Here is a 21,115-nt window from a genome sequence, read left to right on the forward strand (position 1 = left end):
ACAATTTTTGCATTCAAATAATTTTTATTGGTGTTGTGTAACATTAAAATTTTCTGATAAACCGATTTTTTAAAGCCGCTGTAAATATTCAACCTTAAATTTGCGTACATCACCCTGTGTAATATGCAATGTGTTTGTCTGCATGAATAAAATTAACTTTCGACGATATTCCGGCTGATTAAAAGTCACATGTAAGTACAAGGCGAGAGGGAGGAGCTTGATTTTTTGTGGACCTCCTACATTTTAAAGTGTTTGATAATACACAAAGGGTCAGGACTCGCTCCTCTACGGGCTTCCGCTAAGTGGGAGGACCTTCATTTGCTTCGGACAACCCATTTAGAAACTCGTCATCTTTGCTATATCAACGCGTGGCTCAGCTCATGTCTGCATGTCTGTTTCCATAAGGTTGAAGAGGCAGAAGGCTGCTGCAGCTGGAAGTTTTTACACATCCACGAAAACTGCGTGAGACGAAACAGAAGAAAGGAGATCTCATTTCAACCGACGGAAGGGTGAAGGACCAGACCTGATACAAGGTTAAAGAGAGAGAGATACCACGCTGAAACAGAGAGAGACTTCTTGAAAAGTAGAAAACTCCCAAGACTCAAAGGCTTTTCAGAGGAACAGAAGTTTAGTAAAGATGAACAATTTCTGAACGGAGATCCGTAGGAAGGCTGTCCATCAACTCTAACGATAAACTGACAGACAAAGAGAAAAACGCCTTTCTCCCTTCGCTGCCATGGACTCAGGAAAGGTAATAAAACTTCGCAACAACAAGCTCTCTATCCTGTCAAACTCGTTTAGTTGCCGGTGGTTTTAAAGGCATTGCGTGAGATTTCACTTCACCCAGTTCTTATTTTTTAACCCGTTGGGCGCCATGACACAGCTAATACTTAAACATCCTTTTGTCTGCTTATTACATAGTTGTTGCGTCTGATAGTGTTTTAATCCCAAAATTATAGCTATTATAGTCTTGATTTCATCTCAAGTCAATATGTGTGTCTTTATTTAATAGGTCCGATCACATTCAAATTATTTAAAGTTGCGGGAATCTTAAGTCCACATGTTTCATTTTTTTTACTATGCGTCATGACGTCACGGAAGGGGGCTCGATGCAGACTGAGGTGGTCCGTTCCTGTAAGGGGCTACGTGACTAAAGTTACAAAAGACCCCCGGATACGTCATGATTAATACTTATGTGTGTGGTACTAATATTCCGAATGTATTCAACGTTAATTGTTTTAGTTATTAAAATAAAACAATAAAAGTAACATTTAAAACAAAAATAAGTAAGATAATCAGGATTACATTTTAGATTTTATTTTTCAAAACAAAAGGAAGGGGTAAAAAAAAAGATCTGGTTTATAACTTCTGCCTATCTGATTACTGTTTCAAAGTAATTTCTGGAGTAAAATACATGAAAGAGAATCTCATAGGGTTCATATGTATTATTTTTGCTAAATATTGTAATACCACAGGAATTTAGAAGGCGTTTCATACTAGGATGTGTTTATTAAACTTGAAGTTTATGAAAGTTTAAGTATAGGCCAACAAAATCTTCTCAGTGTGAAAATCTTATTAAAATACTAAAAAGTGGCATGTTTTTCTTATAAAACTAATAAAAAGTTAACAAATTTTTAGTTGCTGAAAAATGATTAGCTTGGTTTGAAAATAATGACATGTGTCTTTAATAATTTTGCTGCCTATTATATTCAAAGATACTAATGTTTAGCTTTAGTCTAGTATCGACATTTTTTAATGTGATTTACTTTCAAAACAGTTTTCCTTAACAGTCGATGTTTTTGGCAATCTGGTTTCAGAACATTCTAACATTTTGTATCAGGAACAATTTATAAAAACTGGTGACACTCTGTCAGTCCTGCTGATACAGTATCAAGCTATCAACTAAAGGTTCTGGTTTGTTTCAGAACAAACATATTTAAACTAATCATATCGGAACAATATGATGGTGTATTTGTCTCATTAAGTTCAGAGTTATGTATTATAATGCTCCATGTCCTGAAAATATGACTTATCTGCTGCGTGATAATGTTAGCTCCATCCTGCTATGTTTTTGGTCACAAGTTGCACGGAGACCAGTGAAGCATAAACACCACAGGACTTCAGCCCCCCCATCCTCCTCCTGCTCTTCCCTTGATGTTTCCCTGGCTGTCCTTTATGTCCCTCCATCTGCAGGGGGAGGGGGCTCAGGGACATTATGGGATGGTTCTCAGTGTTTCCACTTCACGGTGTGATGGTGACACAGAGTTGCTCCTGAATAAGAGCTCTTAGAGAAAATAGTGAGTCTTCAAGCCTAGAGCTCCCTCTGTGTCAGATGTTGCTTTCATTGGTGCTTCTGAGCTGTTGTGTGTATTTATGTTTCCGTGCATAGGCTAATCGCCGTCTTGTGATCGGGATTTTAATATGTGGCGTTCAATTAGAGTTGGGTAGTTAAGAGCAGATTAACACGTCACCAGTCATAGTTTGGCCTCCATTGAAGTGATTCATTTGTTTAATCTGCAGCGTCTCTATTGGCAACTATTGTCCCAACAAGGTGCGGCTTGTTAATGCTGTAGAGGAAGGACATTGCTTATGGAAAGTGCTTTGGTAATTATTTCTAATATCTTGAACTTATCCTTTTAGCATTGGATTTTCAGTGATTTTTGTCAACTGGAAAATTTCCCCCCCGTCTTCCAACCCAAATGAGGATTGTTACCTGGGGCCAAGCACATGGCTGATCTGCTCTGTTTGGAACTGGAGAGCTGTTAAGTTCTTGCCAACTCGTATGGCAGCAGGTATTTTGATTGGGGGGTCCAGAGTCAGTACCGTTGGCTCATAGTACATCAGCAATGACAGCAGCTGAAGTCTTTTCCATTCCCTGCTTGTCAGACCTCTGCCAACTCTGACCGCTCTTAAAATGCTCCAGTAGTTTTTCCTTTCATCTGCAAGACTGCCTCCCCTCGGCATGTCTCCTAATGTAACTGTCATCTTTGTTGTAATGAGGCACAATGAGGATTTTCTGCAAAAGAAGATTTCACTACAACTTGACTATGATGCAGAGTGAAGCAAGATTCCATGTTTAAGGTATTTTATTAGTCCTCTGACTGGTATGAAGTCAGACATACTGTGTTTAACGTGTATTAAGGTGTACCCTACCATTGTTGGTAGTGTAGAGACTTTTTGGAGGATAGAAGGGCAAAACCTGCTTGACCCAAAGACAGAACAGCTCCATTAGCTGAGAATCAGCTGTACACCCTCATTGAAAGGATAAGGGACAGTATTTTGGGGACAGTAAAGCCCACATATTTTTAGTAAAAGTGACTGTCAGTAAATAGAGAAAAGAAAGCAGCTCCTGGTGGATCCTCCACCATGTTTGTCTTCACATAATGTCCAACCATCTGTGACCACAGTTTCTTTAACACATGAATGCCACTTGGGTCAACAGTAAACATGCTTCATATTGACTTCAAAAGCATTAAAGCCCCAGGAAGTGGTTGAATCCTTTTTTTTTTATATAACAAGTGAAATTTGTTCTGAAAAACAAGACCGATTCTCAGCTCCTTCGAATCTGCACTAGACATTGCCAGTCTAAAATTTTATAAATGTTTTAAGCAGTAATAGTTTCAAAAGCACTTCAATTAGTTACCATAGCATTCCTACACTTCAGAGTGCCTTTAATGAGGTAAATACTGAGGAAAAGATTTTAGTCTCTTGTGGGTATTTGACATGGAAAACACAGTGGCACAATGCTGTCCCTCTCCCCCACTCCTGTTACTGTGCACTGCCTGAAAGAAGGCTGATATATTTTTATCTTCCGTGCAATACCGCTAATCTCAGTTTGAAATATCTTTAGACAATTCCCTTTAAACTAGCAGAGCACCATCTTACTTACTCGTAACCCTTTAGCTACTTCAATATTGAATTCTTTTGTGGTCAATGGATCATAAAGACCATGATTAAACCCACCATGCATCGTAAATCTTATGTGTTCAGAGGTCCAGATTGTTTTAAATACTGATGGGAGCTGGAATAAATTGGAGTGTTTAAACATGTGGAATTGACGTGAATAGTGCGCAGGAACTTAGTTTGTCTTTATAAAGAGCAGAATGCCGGAAGATATAAAATTCTAAGTAAGAAGAATGTTTTCTTGAAAACTACATATTTAACAGTTGTTTATTCTAATTTTGTACCTGAGGTTTCACTTGTACAAAACAACAATAAACATAGTGTGCAGACGATCAGTATGTAACATTTTATAAACTACAACGAAATGAAAGTGGCTAGATCATATTACACATGTTGTTTTGGATTTTATTTTTGTTTTGATGCTGTCATGGTTAAGTTGCTCACCCATGCCTTATGTCCAGAAATATACACACTGTTGACTTTAATATTACAAGTGAGCTGTCACTAGTGTCACAATTAAATTCAGTCAACACATTCCTGGGGGCGGAGCAGACTATAAATACGTCTTTATCTGTGTCTGGTTGAAGTGTCACTGGAACTGATAGATAAGGCCCGGAAGACTTTTGCAGTGGCATTGGCTGAGTACCCCGTACATAGTGTACAGGTGACCCGATGTTCTGCATGAGACCAATTGGAAATGCTTCACACGGCAAACATGCAACGTTAGCTGCTTCATATTCTTAACTGTGGACACAAATGTGGATAATGAAGCTGGGGTTGCATACAAAAGATGATTTCCTGCAGATATTTCATGATACAGCCCTTCCGAAAGAAGGAGATATCTCGTGTTGCAAGAAATTTCACAAGAAATACTTGGCAAATTGAAAGTACGTCTGGGCCCAATTCCTTCTTTTCTTATTAAAAATGGAAGTCTATTCCTTATTTTGTTGGGATTTTATTTAACCTTCAACTTTTCAGTAATAACCTAAACAAGTCCAGATCTGAAACAACAACAATGGGTTAACATATTTGGCATATCAAAACAGAAGAGGCAGACAGTTGTTTATTTTTTTCCTTGTTGGGATTTGAATTATTTATATTTTGTTGGTATGTAACAGTTTTACCTTCACAACAACAGCAAAATATTACAGATCATTTCTGGAAAGACAAATTTAGAGTTGTGCCCAATTTTCAAAACTTTTTCAAATTAATAAATTTTTTTGTAGCTGGATGTTTTTGTTCCTGTTAACTAAGAATTTCAAATGTAAGCAAAAAATGAAAATGTTATATACTTTGCATTGTTCCCAACATTTTTCATGTTAAGAGTATTTAAATTTGTCAAATTTAAATCCTGGCAGTCCAAACATTATTGAATTGCGTGTAGGGGCCAAACAAAATCACTCCAGTGTCCACAAATGGCCTCTGAACCACACTTTGGACACCCCTCATGTAGACAATGCTTGTCATGATTTGCATTTTTTTTTTTTAATCATCTGACTTTTTTTAATTCACTACAGTATCACAAGATAAAGGACATTTCTTTCAGAATCTAAGCTATAGCTTTATTAATCACAAAGATGGATGTATTCTCTGCTGACCACTGTTTAACTGTTAAGTGACCACCGTGGGGGAGCAGGGTTTGCTATCAGTGTGAGGGCGCTCTAGGAGGCGGGCGCATGTCGGGCTCCGCACAGCTGTGTAAGCTGAGACCAAAGAGATGACATGCTGAGAGACGTGATGGGTGTAGTGTAGGCCAGAGCGGTTGATCCGGCGCAGACTGGCAAAAAGGAAATGAAATGAGTCGCACTTCTGCCTGCTTTTAATCCTTTACTCATTCACCGGGGAAGTACTTATGAATGGCTAAGATGAGTCACCGAGAAACAGAAAAACTACCTTTTGCAGAGCTTCACTTATTACAAATATTTTTTGCTTAGTTTATGCAAAAATGTCCTATTCCATAATATTAAATTTGTAGTGTTTTTAAGTGAATATTTATTGTGGCTGGTAAAACAGTAAGTTTTAGAACACCCTCAAGGACGTTTGAAAAGTGTTTGTAATTTTATAGACCAGACACCAAAAACCATTTGTAGCTCTATGTTTGTGAGTGCAAGTGAGATAGTTTTAAACATTTATGACTTATTTTGCATTTTAAAAACACAAGGCTGCTCAAAACTCTCTGTTGAAGTGACCTACTTTTTGATTGCAGCAGTTTTGAAGTTCCTTATTTGGAGTCGAACCAAAGTGGTTTTCCTTTTAATGTGCCTTGTGATGAAATGTAATTTTTTTTTCTCATATGACACGTGGAATGCAAATTAAAAGAAACTAAAGATCACAGACACTGCTGCTCATGTGTGAAAAAACTGTGGTAAGCAATTGGTTATACATCCGTTTTTTCTTCTATTACATCAGATTGAACTCATTGCTCCCTTCGTAAAGAATCTGTTTTTTCTATTTTACACTTCATGAATGGAGATGCTATACTTTGTGCCATGTTTGTTGGATAAAATTAATTTTTTATGACTTAAAGGGCTTCTCATGTTTTTGTATCTAAATTTAAGGCATTAAAATGACTTAAAATCTTTTATAATCTAAATAAGTTAATCACAGGTCTTAAATTCTGTCATTGCATGACTACTTAATTTTCTATATTCTATGTAGTTTTTCTTTTTCTCATGGGACGTTTTCGTCAGGCAAAAGTTTGAGTCGCACACAAACATTTTTGTTGCGTTCTGTGACTTGAGGCAGTGGAGACTACCACTAGTATAAACTAGCTGCTAGTATAGCTTTTCTGTGTCCATTGTGGGTAAATTCAAATTTGTTACCAGTTGGATGGATGACGATTGTTTTTGCCATTGGCTCACTTCTGTTGCCAACCCATAAAAGGTTAGGTATATTCTGTGCACACCAACTTTTAAGCTAGGCACTGTGGATGTCAAGGCTGTAGAGAGTCATATGCTGTTTGAAAAACACAAAGCTGCTGCCAAGAGCCACAAATAGACCCCAGAAGTTTCACTGATTTGCTTGTAATACTATGATCCCCCAACCATCAACTATATTTATACTTTATTTGGTCTTAATTTTAATTCAGGGTGGTAATAAAAAAAGTCTTCAACTTAACTTGCCACAGCCCGCAGATACTCTTATTTTTAAGGTTTTTTAAGGTTTTGAGGATGCTAAAAGGATGCTTTTAAGGACCTTATCTGGCAACAGGTGTTGAATCACTTGTGGATTTCCTGTTGACATCCCTTTTTGTAGCTAAACCCTCATTTTCTTGATTAAATTATCATGAATTGACGTCACCTCTCTGTCAGCTGGCTTGGATTCTCACAGCCTGGGCTGTATTTCCTTTTTTGACCTTCACGGTCGTCAGGATAAGGAGAAATATTCAACTGCACAAAGAGTATAAGGATGTTAGGAGGGAGATTCTCCTTTATCAACAGGAGATTCTGTACTTCAGCACACTGATCCCTTCAGGTCCCCTGGCTGAGCGGGAGGATGGAGAGTGAAATGCTGGTTCATGTCAGTGGTTGTGGTTACACATGCCCAAATTTGGGTCGGGGCTTCTGCCCTGCTTCATTTCCTCCTACGTTTTATTGTTGCGTCAACTGAACAAGAGCCAGTTCTACGTGACTGAAAAAAGGATCAGAATGGCTGAGCGTCTACCGATTTGACGGTGGTTTTTCAACTCTTCCTGTTCTGCTCATCTGACTGTACCAGTTTACATGTGCTCATTGTTGGCTGTGTTTTGTGCACTGCTGCCATGACTGGACAGAAAAGTCCTGCTTGCAGACTTATGTCTTGCTTAAACCTTCACATGCAAACACAAAACATTTGCATGAAGGGATCCAGGAAGGGCTTTGATAAAGTTTATTCAAAAACCTTGTGACTGCTTGCTCAGGTCAAACCACTTGTTTTGGAAATGTAAACACATCTGAAAGCTCCTGCTGCATTAAACATGCCAGGGATGTAACACGAAGCATGAGGAGAGAAGGATTGGCTCCAACGTTTCGATAGTAGGATAGTTCTAATGGGTGTAACCTCACTGTTTCTCTTGTGAGGAAGCAAAGTATAATGCTGGCCTTCTTGTTTATGAGTTCCAGGAAACATAAAATATCTCACCTACTTTCTTATTCTGGATTTTCACAGTAAACAAGGAAGGGTTTGTTATCATCTGGGAGAGTCAGTTCTGGTTAAACTGTTAGGATTTCTTTAGAATGCTCTCTTAAAGTTTTACTCTGTGCTTCTCATAAATTTGATTCCCTGTCCAGTTTGTGTGTTTTGAAGGGTTGAAAGCTAGAGTATCTAAGTGCTAAGAGCCGTTTGAGGCTGAAGTCAAACATCCACATTTGAGGAGATTTTTTTTTTTTTTTGTGGACAAATACATCTATTCCCTGAAGAGAGGAGGGATTTAAATAGATAGATTTGTCCCAGAGGCACCAACAGGATTTCATTGTTGATAGTAAAAAGCAGCTGGTAGTTCTCTGAGAGCTCTTCAGAATATACCTTCAGAATCAGAATGTGGATTTCCTCATTTACCCCAAGGCCTGCTTTAAACCTCACACCCAGAATGCTAAACGAAGTCAGTGTGTGTTTTAATATACAGCTGACAAACTGCGTTACGAACTCGATGACCTGAAAAACGGGAGCCGCTATTGGTTGAAAAAGTTTGTACGTCAGTTTGTACGTGTCCTTTATAGAAAACAGGCGTGCAGCGACAGCCTCCAAAAAACCCACACACAGGTTTTCTTCTTCACTATCAGATCTAGGGGGAGAAAACTGGGCAGTTTCAGGCTTGCCAGGTCTTCTGTCACATTTAAAAGTAGCGGTGTGCGCTTTCATAATATCTCAGAGGAGAACAGTTTACATAATCATCTGAAATAGTTTCTCAGGGCTGTTTTTTTTTTTTTTTTTAATGAAACGCTGAGAGGTTTTCTTCAAAATAATCTTGTTTTTATTACGTGAAAAGTTTAATGTAAATGCCAGGCTGCTATGAAGATTTCAGCAAAATTGGAGATTTCTGGAGAAACAACAGCAGTCATCACTGTGTAAAGAGCAACCTTCTGAAAAAGCAAGAAAGAATTTGGTTTGTTTGTCGCTCAGTGGACCATATTAGCTTTGCGGCAGAAAAAGCTGGTTGTTAATGAGATCAGCTGGAACTGATTCACATTTGGCATTCGGTTTCACCTGCTGTGCTTCTTTTTCAAAATACTTAAAAAAAAAAAAAACATATGTACCTTTTTATTGAGAACTTTTTGGGTTTGTTACCTTAATAGTTTTCAGACTTTTCACCAATCTCCCAAAATTAAGAAAATCAGCGCAGATAAATCTGTGCACCCCTGGTACCGGCTAATGTCAGTCATTTTGTAACAAAACAAGTGTTATACCTCTTAAAAAATTAATTTTTAATGTAATTTGAACTGAATTTGAATTAACGGAAACGTAGCTCTGCTACTAGTGCGTTGGTGTGCCCACCATTGCTTTTCTTCCACAACATAAGCATTAATAATGAATACCCATATTGTTAAACATTTCCCAATCAGTATCCCTAGTTTAAAGCAAACAAACAAAATAGTTATAATGTATTGAATATACTTTTCACCACTCCCTCCATTCCTAGTATAGAGAATAACTTTCAGTTCTTCTGGTGATAAAGAACGGACCTTCATGCTCTGCGTTGAACATGGACTCACCAGAAGGGCTGGTTACCGAAACAAAAAATGAATTTAGCTTCCTCCTGAGGAATTTAGCATCACCAGCATGAAGCCTCAAACAGTGCTGCTCTAATTGCATGATAGAAATGTTCTTGGCAGTTTGGGTCCCATAAACCCACTTAGTCATCACTGAAGGTTTATAGTCATAGTTTCCAAACTTCTTATTGCTACTTCCAGTCACATGTCACAAAAGGTGTTTTATATTACTTACCCTACACGTGATAATGAATAAACTGTCTCTTGGACTTTAGCATGTCATTATTTACAGCCTCAGGGAGTGCTTGTCCTTTTTTGACTTTAATATCATTATGTGGCTAAACTCGGTAAGGCCTCTGCTTGGTTACTTCTCCTCAGGTTAGAAAAAGCCTTTGAGGTGACATCCAGGCATGTGATTGTCTTATGTTTCCAAAATACGAGGCAGCTATCCAGAGTAAATCACTGAAACAGCACTGGACGTATAAACAACATGAACTTTCCAGCCTGGATGATCTCAGTGAGTTATAAAAGACAAAACAGTTAAAAACTAGTCATGGGAGGTTCTCACAGTATGAAAACCTAAAGTAGAACTACCATAAAATTCTACAAAACAGACAAACTAAATCATATAGGATATTACACTTATATTAGAGATTATGTTGACTGACATAACCTAGAACAAAGAAACACAAGTATAGCAAACCGGTTAAAATGTTTTATTGGTGATTGAGCGAGCTGATCAGATAACTCCTGAATCGACAGGCCACTAAAAATAGTGTCATGTTAAGACAGTTGGTTGTTATTCCTTTAGATTTTTTCCTTACATGAATGTTTTGTCTATTTTTTCTGGATTTGAGTGACACAAAAGTTAAGTGGTCTTTTTTCAGCCAAGCTGAATGACAGTGCTTTGCAACAAGTGCGGGAGTGACAGGGTTTTGTTACACCATATACCCAGAGAACATATGATTGAGAATTTTTTAAAACTTTAAAATAATTAAAGCCTTCATTTACCATGAATTGAGGCAATATACTCAATTAAATTTTTTTTTTTTTTTTTTTTTGTGAAAATGTTAATTTCTGCAATTTATGTATATAACCACAGCAACTCGTAGTTCTGCAGAAAGTCGTTGTGGCTAAAAGACAAAAAGATAGTGTTTTAATAAGGTTGCTATTTCCTTGGCCTGCAGGAGGAAAGATGAAAGCAGCATACCCCACCATGCTTTATTTACTTCTTGGTATGAGGAAAATCCTTTCTAATCTATGGGGCTCTACTGAGCTTCAGCTCAAAATGAGCTCTGTAATCACAGGAACACGAACACAGACAAAGCATCACTCCACCTGGGGTTAACCAGGACCGTTTTCATCAGAGAGGCTTACATAGAAAACCCCGGTCAAAAGTTCAGGGACAATAAGGATGACTACATGGGGTTGAATATGCCTCATGGTCAAATACCTTAAACATAAAAAGCAATACAGAGGGATAATATTGAAAGTAATAAGAGCAGTGGAAGGTCTGGTAAAGATATCAAAGTGCAAAAAGTAAAAATTTCCAAACATGCAACGGTTAATATGGTAAGATTAATATGGTTAATATATTTTCGCGAGAACCCAGATGAAATGTTGACAAAAGCCTTCTCTACCTGTTACTGCACACTGCCTATCAGCTGACTGAAAGAAGACTAATGCAATTTTATCTCCCTTAAAAAAAAGACAAATAATATTTTGAGCCACCCTTATGAAGGTTAAATGTTTTTGTGCAAGCAATTGATAACCAAGTCAAGTTTTGACTTAATATGGACATTAACATGTCATTATTACAAAACCAAATCAAGGTTAAAATCAAGGTTATCAAGCAGTAGAATCCCATACCGACCGCTACCAAGAAACATTCCTTACTATTCAGTCATAACATTTATCTTAATCTGTTTTGTTTTTTCATTGTAAATATATAAATATAATTTATGCTACATGTTGCAATATTCTTTTACTTATTATCTATGAGCCTTACATTATATAATATTCTGCAGATCTGGATGTCAAATCAATCCTTCTGTAGCATTTGGAAATTAACCGTGAACTACGTTATTACAAATAACTACTACTTTTAAACATGCAGAAAAAGCCATAGAATAATATCTTTCTCAAAAAAAAAACAAAAAAAAAAAAACATAACTAAAACAATATCAGACAAAACTTTTCCCGGAAAGTGGAAAGCAGAGCTGCATCAGAGTTTTTAGCCAAATAAAATAGACTCAGTAAAGTGATGCTGTTTTAGCCTTATAATCTGAAGTCATTTGTGCTTTTGAAATAATGAATGTTTGTTGGTTAAGATGGTGAGTAACTGGTTGAGATGGTCTTTTCACTGAATACAAAACCTGTGCTTTGTGTTTTTGATTGCAGCAAATAACGTTTCCCTTGTTGATGAGCGTTGGCACTGCGGTGATTGGCTCCCTGCAGTTCGGCTACAACACAGGTGTCATCAATGCTCCACAGAAGGTGAGTTGGACACTCAACCTTAGATTATCAGGACATGAGTCCATTTTAGACCAATAGTACAAATTAACAAAGCATTAAATATCTGTTAAAAAAAAAAAAAAAAATTAGTTAACTCTGAATTTGTTTGCTTGCATGACTGGATGCCAGGACAGAATAGGAAAAGTTTGGGTTAAGAGAAGAGATAAAAGTAGCTCTCTTCTGTCCTAATAAGTCCAAGGACATTAGTACCAGAGTTTCTGTGCCCTAAAAAGGACGTCGTCTGTTCAGCAGTCTGCTGGAAAAGGGCAGCATTTTTTTCTTAGAAAAAATAATATGCAAACACTTACCTATCCTTGTAGCTAAATAAAATAATGAAAAATAAATCTTCATGCCCCCAGAGGAGCATTTGTAATGTGGGTTTTGACAGACTGGGAAACCAGAGAGACTAATTTCTCCTGGAATGTCAAACATTTCATCACAAGTAAATAACTTTTGTGAGATGGCTTTGCATTGGTCCGGACACACCCTGCAGCCACACAGCTGCCTTTTCATATGACTCACAGGTTGCCAAACAGGTCAGATATATTTTTTTATCACCTTGACCATGCTCACACCTAACAATTTCTGCTTACAGTACAAGAAAAAAACACCTTAATTATCATGCTGTCAAAAATGTTCTAGGCTGTGATTTAAACAGACTTCAAAAATGTGGAGAAATCTGGAGAAGAACTCCTACAATGACATGAAATGTAAAAAAAACACCCTGAATTTCTTTACCTTCCCTTTTTAAGACCTGAGGTTTTTTTTTACAGAAACCTGATATATTACCTGTCAGCTGAATCATCCTTTTCTCAGCCTCTTGTGAAATTAAAAGTTGATTGAAACAAAAGAAATGTTTTCAGATCTGACAGAGATAAAATCACTTCCTGACGATATAACATGAACCACTAAATCGGGAACAGGTGGAAAGAGGTTATATTTCTTAGTAAATATTCAAATGTGGGGGCTTTTTCAGAGGACAATCATTAACATAATTAGTTACAACCATAAAACCAAGAAAATTGTTTATTGTTGACAATATGTTAAGTATCACAGAGCTAGAAGTTGTTCCTTGCAGAAAGGACATTCTTTAAAGATATTCTCTTCTTTTGCCTCGAGAACATTGAAGCTGTGAGCACAGCCACTTATTTATTTTTTTTTCTAAGCACAATAAATGGTGGCTGTCTGCCCCATGGCTCAGATATGAAATGCCTTGCATGTTGCTGTCAGCTGAGTCGGATGCCTTTCTCCTGGGACAACCTGACCCAGTGTAAAACTCTCCTCTCCCTTTCACACACACTCAGGTTTGAGCAACCTCAGATTCTTGAAAGATGAAAAATGATGCTCTTTTATGCTTAATTCTTACCCAACCAGAATGCGGCATCCGCCGTTTAGATTATCGCCGCCACTTTTTTCTCCCCAGCCCCAGTTTTTTGATAAAAGCTGCAGTGATGCTGCTGTTAGAGCAGACCTTGAGCCTCGTCTCTGATTAGATGCACTCAAGGACCTTGTTTCCTACTGTTCTGTAGTATCCTCCTTACTTTACATGTGCCGTTCTGAACCCAACCAAACTGGTTGGGTTCAGAACGAGCTCCAGCCAGAACAAGCTCACCCTAGAAACGACAGAAACATCCGTAGTTGTTTAGCATTGTTTGTGCTGTTAAATATCTGAGATTCCACAATTTGCGTGCTTAATATACTGCTTACCATCAACAGCATTTTTTGTTTTAATTACATGCTTAGAATCTGACAGTCAGTCAGTAGGCACTGTGAAATGTGACGTTGGCAGACATGTGCTACTCTTCAAAGGCCACAAGTTTCTGAAGGGGCATATTGCTCCTATGATCCTTATAATATCTGCGTTTGGGAATATAGAAACTTTAAACATTTCAGATGCTATTTATTGTTAAGTTTTCACATTTAATTTCCTCCGTCTGTCACTACATGTGTCCTTAGAGTTTCTCTTCCACTTCCTTCTCTCATTGTATGACGCTAGACTGTCTTTGTGTTTGATTGGCTATTGTGTGAGCCAATCATAGTGAAGTCCCGCCCTCATGTGCGTGGATTCTCAGCAGAGCTGATCAGGGGCATCTGAGGACTCAGCTCTCAGCAGCAGGAGTTCACTCTTCTTGTTTGCTACAAAGAGGCTTTTTTCAAATGACACATCACTACTCTGAGCAAAATATGTCTGACTAATGTTGTTTGTTGGTATTTTAAACTACGGTAGCTTTAAAACTATTTTTGAAGTGTTAACTACTTTGTATTTAATATAAAAACCCAAAATAGGAACTGAATCAGCCAGCAGCTAGGAGGCCTACTTGACCTAGCTACAGCTGCTAGGTTAACTGGAATAAATTAATTGCTTTCTGTCTGAACAAAAAAAGAAAAAAATAGACACCAAATAATAATTCAACGGTCAAACAGTCTCTTTTTAATTTTTTATGCCAATGAAAAGTGGAATCCAAGTGCCTCAAAACAGATTTTTCTAGTTTATGTAAAACAATAAAAGTCATATGAATCTTAAAAAATATGAAAGGAAAATGCTAATACAGATACTAAAATATTTCTAAGATTAGCTCAAGAGCCTTATGTGGCTCTTTGAACCTTCCACAATGGCTCTTTATAATTTGATCTAAAAGTAATTAGGAACTAAATAATGTTTTAAATATAGATATATGCATTTGTTTTAGTTCTTCTCGTAGAAAAGTTGTTTTGCATTTCTACTGAATGAGACTAAAAATGCAATTACTAATAGTTTGAATATTTTTTTTCTGGTCATTAGGTTGAAATCCAGGCTTCCTCCCCATTCCTCACTATATTTGTTCTACAAACTTGCAAAAGATGTTTTTTGTGTTTTACAACTTAAAATAAAAAAAGGCTGTGGTTTAAAAATGCTGCATGTCCTAAAGTAGATAAGTATTAAATGTTCTTTCTTCAGTAGCTCTGGTAACTTTTGTGGCTCTTATTGAGTTTTATTCAGCTGAACTCCAGGCAAAAATGGCTCTTTGGGTTTGAAAAGGTTGCATAAAAAGCAATATTGAAGATTTTACGTGCAACTTTTGCACATGAAGTTGTGCCTCTAAATAAAGTGGCAGACGTGTGTATGTGAAGGCCATGGGTACAGTGCAATGCATGATAGCATATTTGTGATATCACCAAGCGGGGTCTTGTGAGTGTAAGTTGATAGTGGAAATGACCCAGGCTCTGTGGTCACAGTGTCAGTGTACATGTGTGCTGCCACCAAAGGAAAGCCCTTGATAAGTGATAGCCACGCTCTTTAACCACGTTGCCAGGACACTGCTGACTTTCTAATTCCCCTTGCCTCTCCTCAGCTTCCAGTGCATTAAGATCTCTGGTCAGGAGACGGATGACACAACCGGGGCAAGCAGGACTGACTGAAGTTCAGACTAGGCGGTGACCTTTATGAGTCTTATGAGAGATGACTCCTAAACAGACGCTGGTGTCGCCACTTGTGGGAGTGTTTTGTTGACATGGTGATTAGTGACGGGAACTGTGGCAACGGGGGAGGGGAGGAGAAATCTGACACTCCTTTGTGTCACTGACAAACTTCCTGGTTTATACAGGAAGTTATGGTGATTACATAGAGTAGTTAGTACCGCCCTCAGCTGGTTGCTGCTCTGCCAACATCTGTGATTTAAGAAGGAGGACAACATTGCGCGCATGATCAGACTCAGGCACTTATGTAACTGTGATGATCGCATTAGAAATGTGCACTGCCGTGAATTGGAGCTGTGTTTAATTATGTAACATTAAAATCTATGATCCTATTTGCAGTGAGAACCTGCCTGAAAGCCTCTAACTTTGACACAATTTCTGATAAGGAATATATGTATTACATGACCACTTTCATTCATGGGAGAGGGGAGATGGGTTACTGTTCAGAAAGAGATGGAAGCTAGTAAGTTTGGAAGCTAAGGGTGCAAAACTCATGTGCAATCAATTCTTAAGGTGTCTTAGCAATGCTGCCTAATACTTCATATTTTGGCTCCAGTCTACTACCAATTAAATACGTTGCCAGTATCGCCAATACCAATACCGATCACCATCAAACTTCTGACATTTAGATGTTTTTGTAGTTCTTTCTTTGAATAATTTATTAAAACTCAGGGCAGAATTTATGTAGTTTACAAAATACAAAGTACAAAAAAATCGCCATTTGACGGAACATCAAAACAAAATCTTTTTTCAGGTAGAGTTGAGTTGAAATTTCAAGAGGGAATCTGAAAGTAAATATCACACCATGCTATTATTGATCTGATTTCGACTTGGTATCGATGCTATCAATATTTTGGATCGATTCACCGACCTCTACAGTTTAAATGTGGAACTTTTTCCCAATCAACATCTGAAAATACCAGGAGTTTCCAGGCACCGGCCTCGTGTAAGCGCAGCATAAATCTGTGATATTTATATTTGTGCACTAAAAGAATGTGTTCTTTTCTTAAACAGATCATTGAGAATTTCATCAATGAAACGTACAGAGACCGTTACCAGGAGCCCATCTCCGAGAGCTTCCTCACAGCAATCTGGTCCATTTCTGTGTCCATCTTCTCTGTCGGAGGCATTTTTGGTTCCTTCTCTGTTGGATTCTTTGTCAACCGTTTGGGAAGGTAAATAAATTACACCTGAGCCATAAGCACTGAAGCAAAGCATCTCATTTACCATTCTTTAATTTACAGACATGACTTTTAAATGGTTCTGTGACTTCTACAGGAGGAACTCCATGCTCATAGCCAACATTTTAGCCTTCATCGCAGCTGCTCTGATGGGTTTTTCAAAGATGGCCAGCTCTTGGGAAATGCTCATCATTGGTCGTTTTGTAGTGGGTCTCTACTCCGGCCTCTCCACTGGTTTTGTGCCCATGTATGTCGGCGAAGTCTCTCCGACAGCCCTGAGAGGCGCATTGGGCACGCTGCACCAGCTGGGAATCGTCATAGGCATCCTCATTGCACAGGTTGGTGATCAGAGGATGCTCCTATTTTAACCTCATGTAATGTTCCTGTTCCTGTGCTGTCCTGTCATGTTCTTTGCAGCTGGTTTATAATGGGGCTGCACAGTGGTGCAGTTGGTACAGTTGCAGCAAGAAGGTTCTGAGTTCAATTCCCAGCCTTGAGTCTTTCTGCATGGAGTTTGCATGTTCTCCCTGTGCTCTCTGGTTCTCTCTGGGTTCTCCAGCTTCCTCCAAAAACATGACTGTCAGGTTAATTGGAGTCTCTCTAAATTCTCCTTAGGTGTGAGTGTGTGTGGTTGTTTGTCCTGTGTGCCTCTGTGTTGCCCTGCGACAGACTGGCAACCTGGCCAGGGTGTACCCCGCCCCTCGCCCGGAACGTTAGCTGGAGATAGGCACCAGCAACCCTCCCAACCCCACTAGGGACAAGGGTGTACAGAAAATGGATGGATGGTCTATAATGTTCTGGTTGTTTTCTTTTCTCCAGATATTCGGGTTGGAGATGATCATGGGTAACGCTGAGTTTTGGCCGCTGCTGCTGGGCTTCCTCTTCATCCCGTCTGTGATACAGTCCATCCTGCTGCCGCTGTGCCCAGAGAGCCCCCGTTTTCTGCTCATCAACAAGAATGAAGAGAACAAAGCCAAAACAGGTGACTTAAACAAACTCATGATTATTTTAGTAATTGATTACTCTATCAGTTATTCTAATGATTAATCAGTTAATCAGATAAAACCAAATGGCACATTCTGCAGATTTGTCATTAAACCACCGGAGCCTTCTTAAACATTTCTATAAATAGATAAAAAAAAATACAAATAAACAAATTATTAATTACTTTTTAAATAAGAAATTAAAAATTGTATTGCCTAAAATGCCATAACAGCATTTTGTTAGTTTATGTCTTGATCATTTGTAGCAAAGGATGCATTTGCAGCTAAAAAATACTTAGAACATCAGCATATAAAAAAACTCAGCATTTCTGCTTGACTCAACATTGATACAGTGTAGGGTTGATCTATCGTCTATTTTTTTGATCAGCCGATTAATTATTGCACAGTAAACGTGATTATTTGGAGATTTTTGTTTTTTACTAAATTTAAACCATGTAAAGCTAAAACTGCCTCTTGAGGAGTTCTGAGTAGAAGATATTTACAGACAAGTGTTTTATATGTTAAATGCAAAATGTATATTTTTTTGTACAGTTTTACTTTAGTTGTTTTTTAAGAAAATAGCCTTTTTTGAGTCGGTACTCAACAGTCACTAAATTAGATGACAATTAGTTCAATAATCGATTCATCACGATTCATCCAATTAATCTCTTCCTAACTACAGATTAGAAGTTAGTGATATTAGTAACCAGCCCATGCCTTGTTGCTATAGTTTTGTTGGAATATGCCTGCATGGTTTAAAATTACTCCAAGATGCAAGAAGAGAAAGAATAATCTGGCTTAATTTACAACTAATACCTTTTTTTGACCCATTTTAGTCCTGAAGAAGCTCAGAGGGGCGACAGACGTGAGTTCTGACATGCAGGAGATGAAGGAGGAAAGCCGGCAGATGATGAGGGAGAAAAAAGTCACCATCCTGGAGCTTTTCCGCTCTCCGCTCTATCGCCAGCCCATCATCATCGCCATCATCCTGCAGCTCTCCCAGCAGCTCTCTGGAATCAATGCTGTGAGTTATTAGATATTTACGCATGTATTGTGTGTGTTGTAAATGTCGGAAGGTGCTGAAGACACTGACATGAGGATTGTGTGTTTTTCTGCTTTAGGTCTTCTATTACTCCACACGCATCTTTGAGAAAGCCAGAGTTCCACAGCCAGTGTACGCCACCATCGGAGCTGGTGTTGTTAACACTGCTTTCACTGTAGTTTCTGTAAGTACTGCATGAAGATCGGCTCTTATGACAAAAGTAATGTTAAATGTATTAAAACAAGCAATATAAAAAATATCTGGATATTTTTATGCTTGAAGCCAAACTGTAAATGTAAAGTCCTGTGACTAATTTCTGTTTGATTAGTGACTCCACTCTGCATGATCATCCATTGACTGCAGACACAAATGTCAGCAAAAGGATTGCAGTTGTTTGTAATTTCCATACAGCTGCACTGCCTTCACTCAAAATTCAACCATTTTAGTTTTATCTTATTTTTGATTGGGTTGATTTTTGCTTTATTCATTCATAAGTTTTAAATTTGCTTAAATTGGATCCGATTAAATCTGCCCAGATACAATTTGTTCAGCCAGAAATAACGGTGAACCCAGCTGTCCGAGCTCTGCTTGGTGTAACTGTATTTCCTCATCTGTTTTTCAGCTGTTCGTTGTGGAGCGTGCAGGACGCAGGACTTTGCACCTCCTGGGACTGATGGGCATGGCCGTGTCTGCCGTCCTGATGACCATAGCCTTGGCTCTGCTGGTAGGCTCGCCTTTCAAGAAACACTAAACATGTACTTTCCGCATCACGCATATTTTTCATCTTCCTTCTCGTCTTTTATTTCTGCAGGAGAAACTCGAGTGGATGTCCTATTTGAGCATTGTGGCCATTTTCGCCTTTGTGGCATTCTTTGAGATGGGCCCGGGTCCCATCCCCTGGTTCATCGTGGCGGAGTTGTTCTCTCAGGGACCCAGGCCGTCGGCCATCGCTGTAGCTGGTTTCTCCAACTGGACAGCCAACTTTATAGTGGCACTGAGCTTCCAGTATATAGAGGTGAGTGGAAAAAAACAGAGTGGCCTGGTGATAAACTTAGTCAAGCACGGCCTCGTGTGGCCAGAAGATAAAATGCAACTTCTTGCTTTTAGGCAGAGGCTTTCAGCACAGAGAGCTCTCTCTGTGCACATTACCAATTAAATACAAATTTTAACAAACCCAAATGATAATTTTAAGGATTATGACACTAACATCATGCTTACACCTTACATCCCCTGAATATTAATGTATTATTTATAATTAAAGAGAGTTTCATTTGGAATTTACAGAAAAAAATGACGCATTGTTAAAGGTATGAATGTGTAGTTTAGAACTTTTAATTTAAAGGTGCCGCTCGCCACACATTACAACATGAAATGTTCTGTTTCTGTGGACATGGTTGCTAATCTTCCACCTTTAGCATTTCCATGTATAAAACAATTCACAAATATGGTATTGCACTGCAAAAACAAAATCTTACTAAGTATTTCTGGTCTGGTTTCTAGTGCAAATTTCTAGAAATAAAAAAACAAAAAACAAAAAGAAAAATAACTTTTAGCAAAATATGGGAGTTTGTTGTCATGACAGAATTCATGACTAATTATAAAAAAGTACTTATTCCACTGGCAGATTATTTCACTTATAATTTATGTTCATGAGTGAAATAATCTGCCAGGCAAATTAGTATTTTTTTTTTAAACCAATTTTAAGAAATTATTCACTTAAACAAGCTCCTAAATCATGCTGGAAGGTTACTTGTAAACTAATTTTGTTTTATCTCAAGTGTGCTAAGATGTTTGCACCAAAAACTAAACCAAAAATACTTGGTAAGATTTTGTGCTTTCGCACTGTAGCAAAGATTACTGTAAGTACACAAACAAGTCAGAAAGTATGGAGTTGTAGTGTTTAAAACTGGAAGAAAAAGAAGAAGGAACACATTTCGAAGTGATAACTGTTGTTCTCTTTTTATGTCTTCACAGCGAGTCTGCGGCCCCTACGTGTTTGTCATCTTTACTATCCTGCTGCTCTTCTTCTTCATCTTCACATACTTCAAAGTGCCAGAGACCCGGGGCCGGACGTTTGACGACATCGCCGCCGGCTTCCGCCAGACGGCCGGCGGAGGAGCAGAGAAGCACTCGCCGGAGGAGCTGAACAGCCTGGGAGCGGACTCTCAGCTCTGAGCGGACGAATGCAAATGTTTCAGACAAACTCTTTTTCGCAGGCCGAGTGCGAGCTGGAAGGGTCCGCTGGTTAGAAGTAGACAGATCTTCTGGTCGGACTAATTTTCACTCTGTCACCACATTTCGGACATCGTCTCCAAAGCGACAGTAGATATATGTATATATATATATATA

The 21,115-nt window shown here is 38.4% G+C and overlaps 1 protein-coding gene across 1 annotated transcript; it reads left to right on the forward strand.

Moving 5' to 3' along the window:
- Positions 1-347: 347 nt before the first annotated feature.
- slc2a1b (solute carrier family 2 member 1b) lies at positions 348-21,109 on the forward strand. The gene is made up of 10 exons (XM_007546954.2): positions 348-751; positions 11,991-12,086; positions 16,575-16,735; positions 16,839-17,079; positions 17,561-17,723; positions 18,561-18,748; positions 18,846-18,950; positions 19,389-19,490; positions 19,578-19,781; positions 20,741-21,109. Exons 1-10 carry the CDS (start codon positions 737-739, stop codon positions 20,939-20,941), a joined length of 1,476 nt encoding a protein of 491 aa, XP_007547016.1. The 5' UTR covers positions 348-736; the 3' UTR covers positions 20,942-21,109.
- The last annotated feature ends 6 nt before the right edge of the window (positions 21,110-21,115 follow it).

The sequence above is a fragment of the Poecilia formosa genome, unplaced genomic scaffold (genome assembly GCF_000485575.1).
Source record: "Poecilia formosa unplaced genomic scaffold, Poecilia_formosa-5.1.2 Scaffold18, whole genome shotgun sequence".
NCBI lineage: Eukaryota > Metazoa > Chordata > Actinopteri > Cyprinodontiformes > Poeciliidae > Poecilia > Poecilia formosa.

Bases quoted from the DNA above. Each gene is read 5' to 3' on its own strand.
- slc2a1b (XM_007546954.2), top strand. The intron at 16,736-16,838 runs GTAAATAAATTA...TGACTTCTACAG, and splicing joins TTTGTCAACCGTTTGGGAAG to GAGGAACTCCATGCTCATAG. The intron at 17,724-18,560 runs GTGACTTAAACA...GACCCATTTTAG, and splicing joins AGAGAACAAAGCCAAAACAG to TCCTGAAGAAGCTCAGAGGG.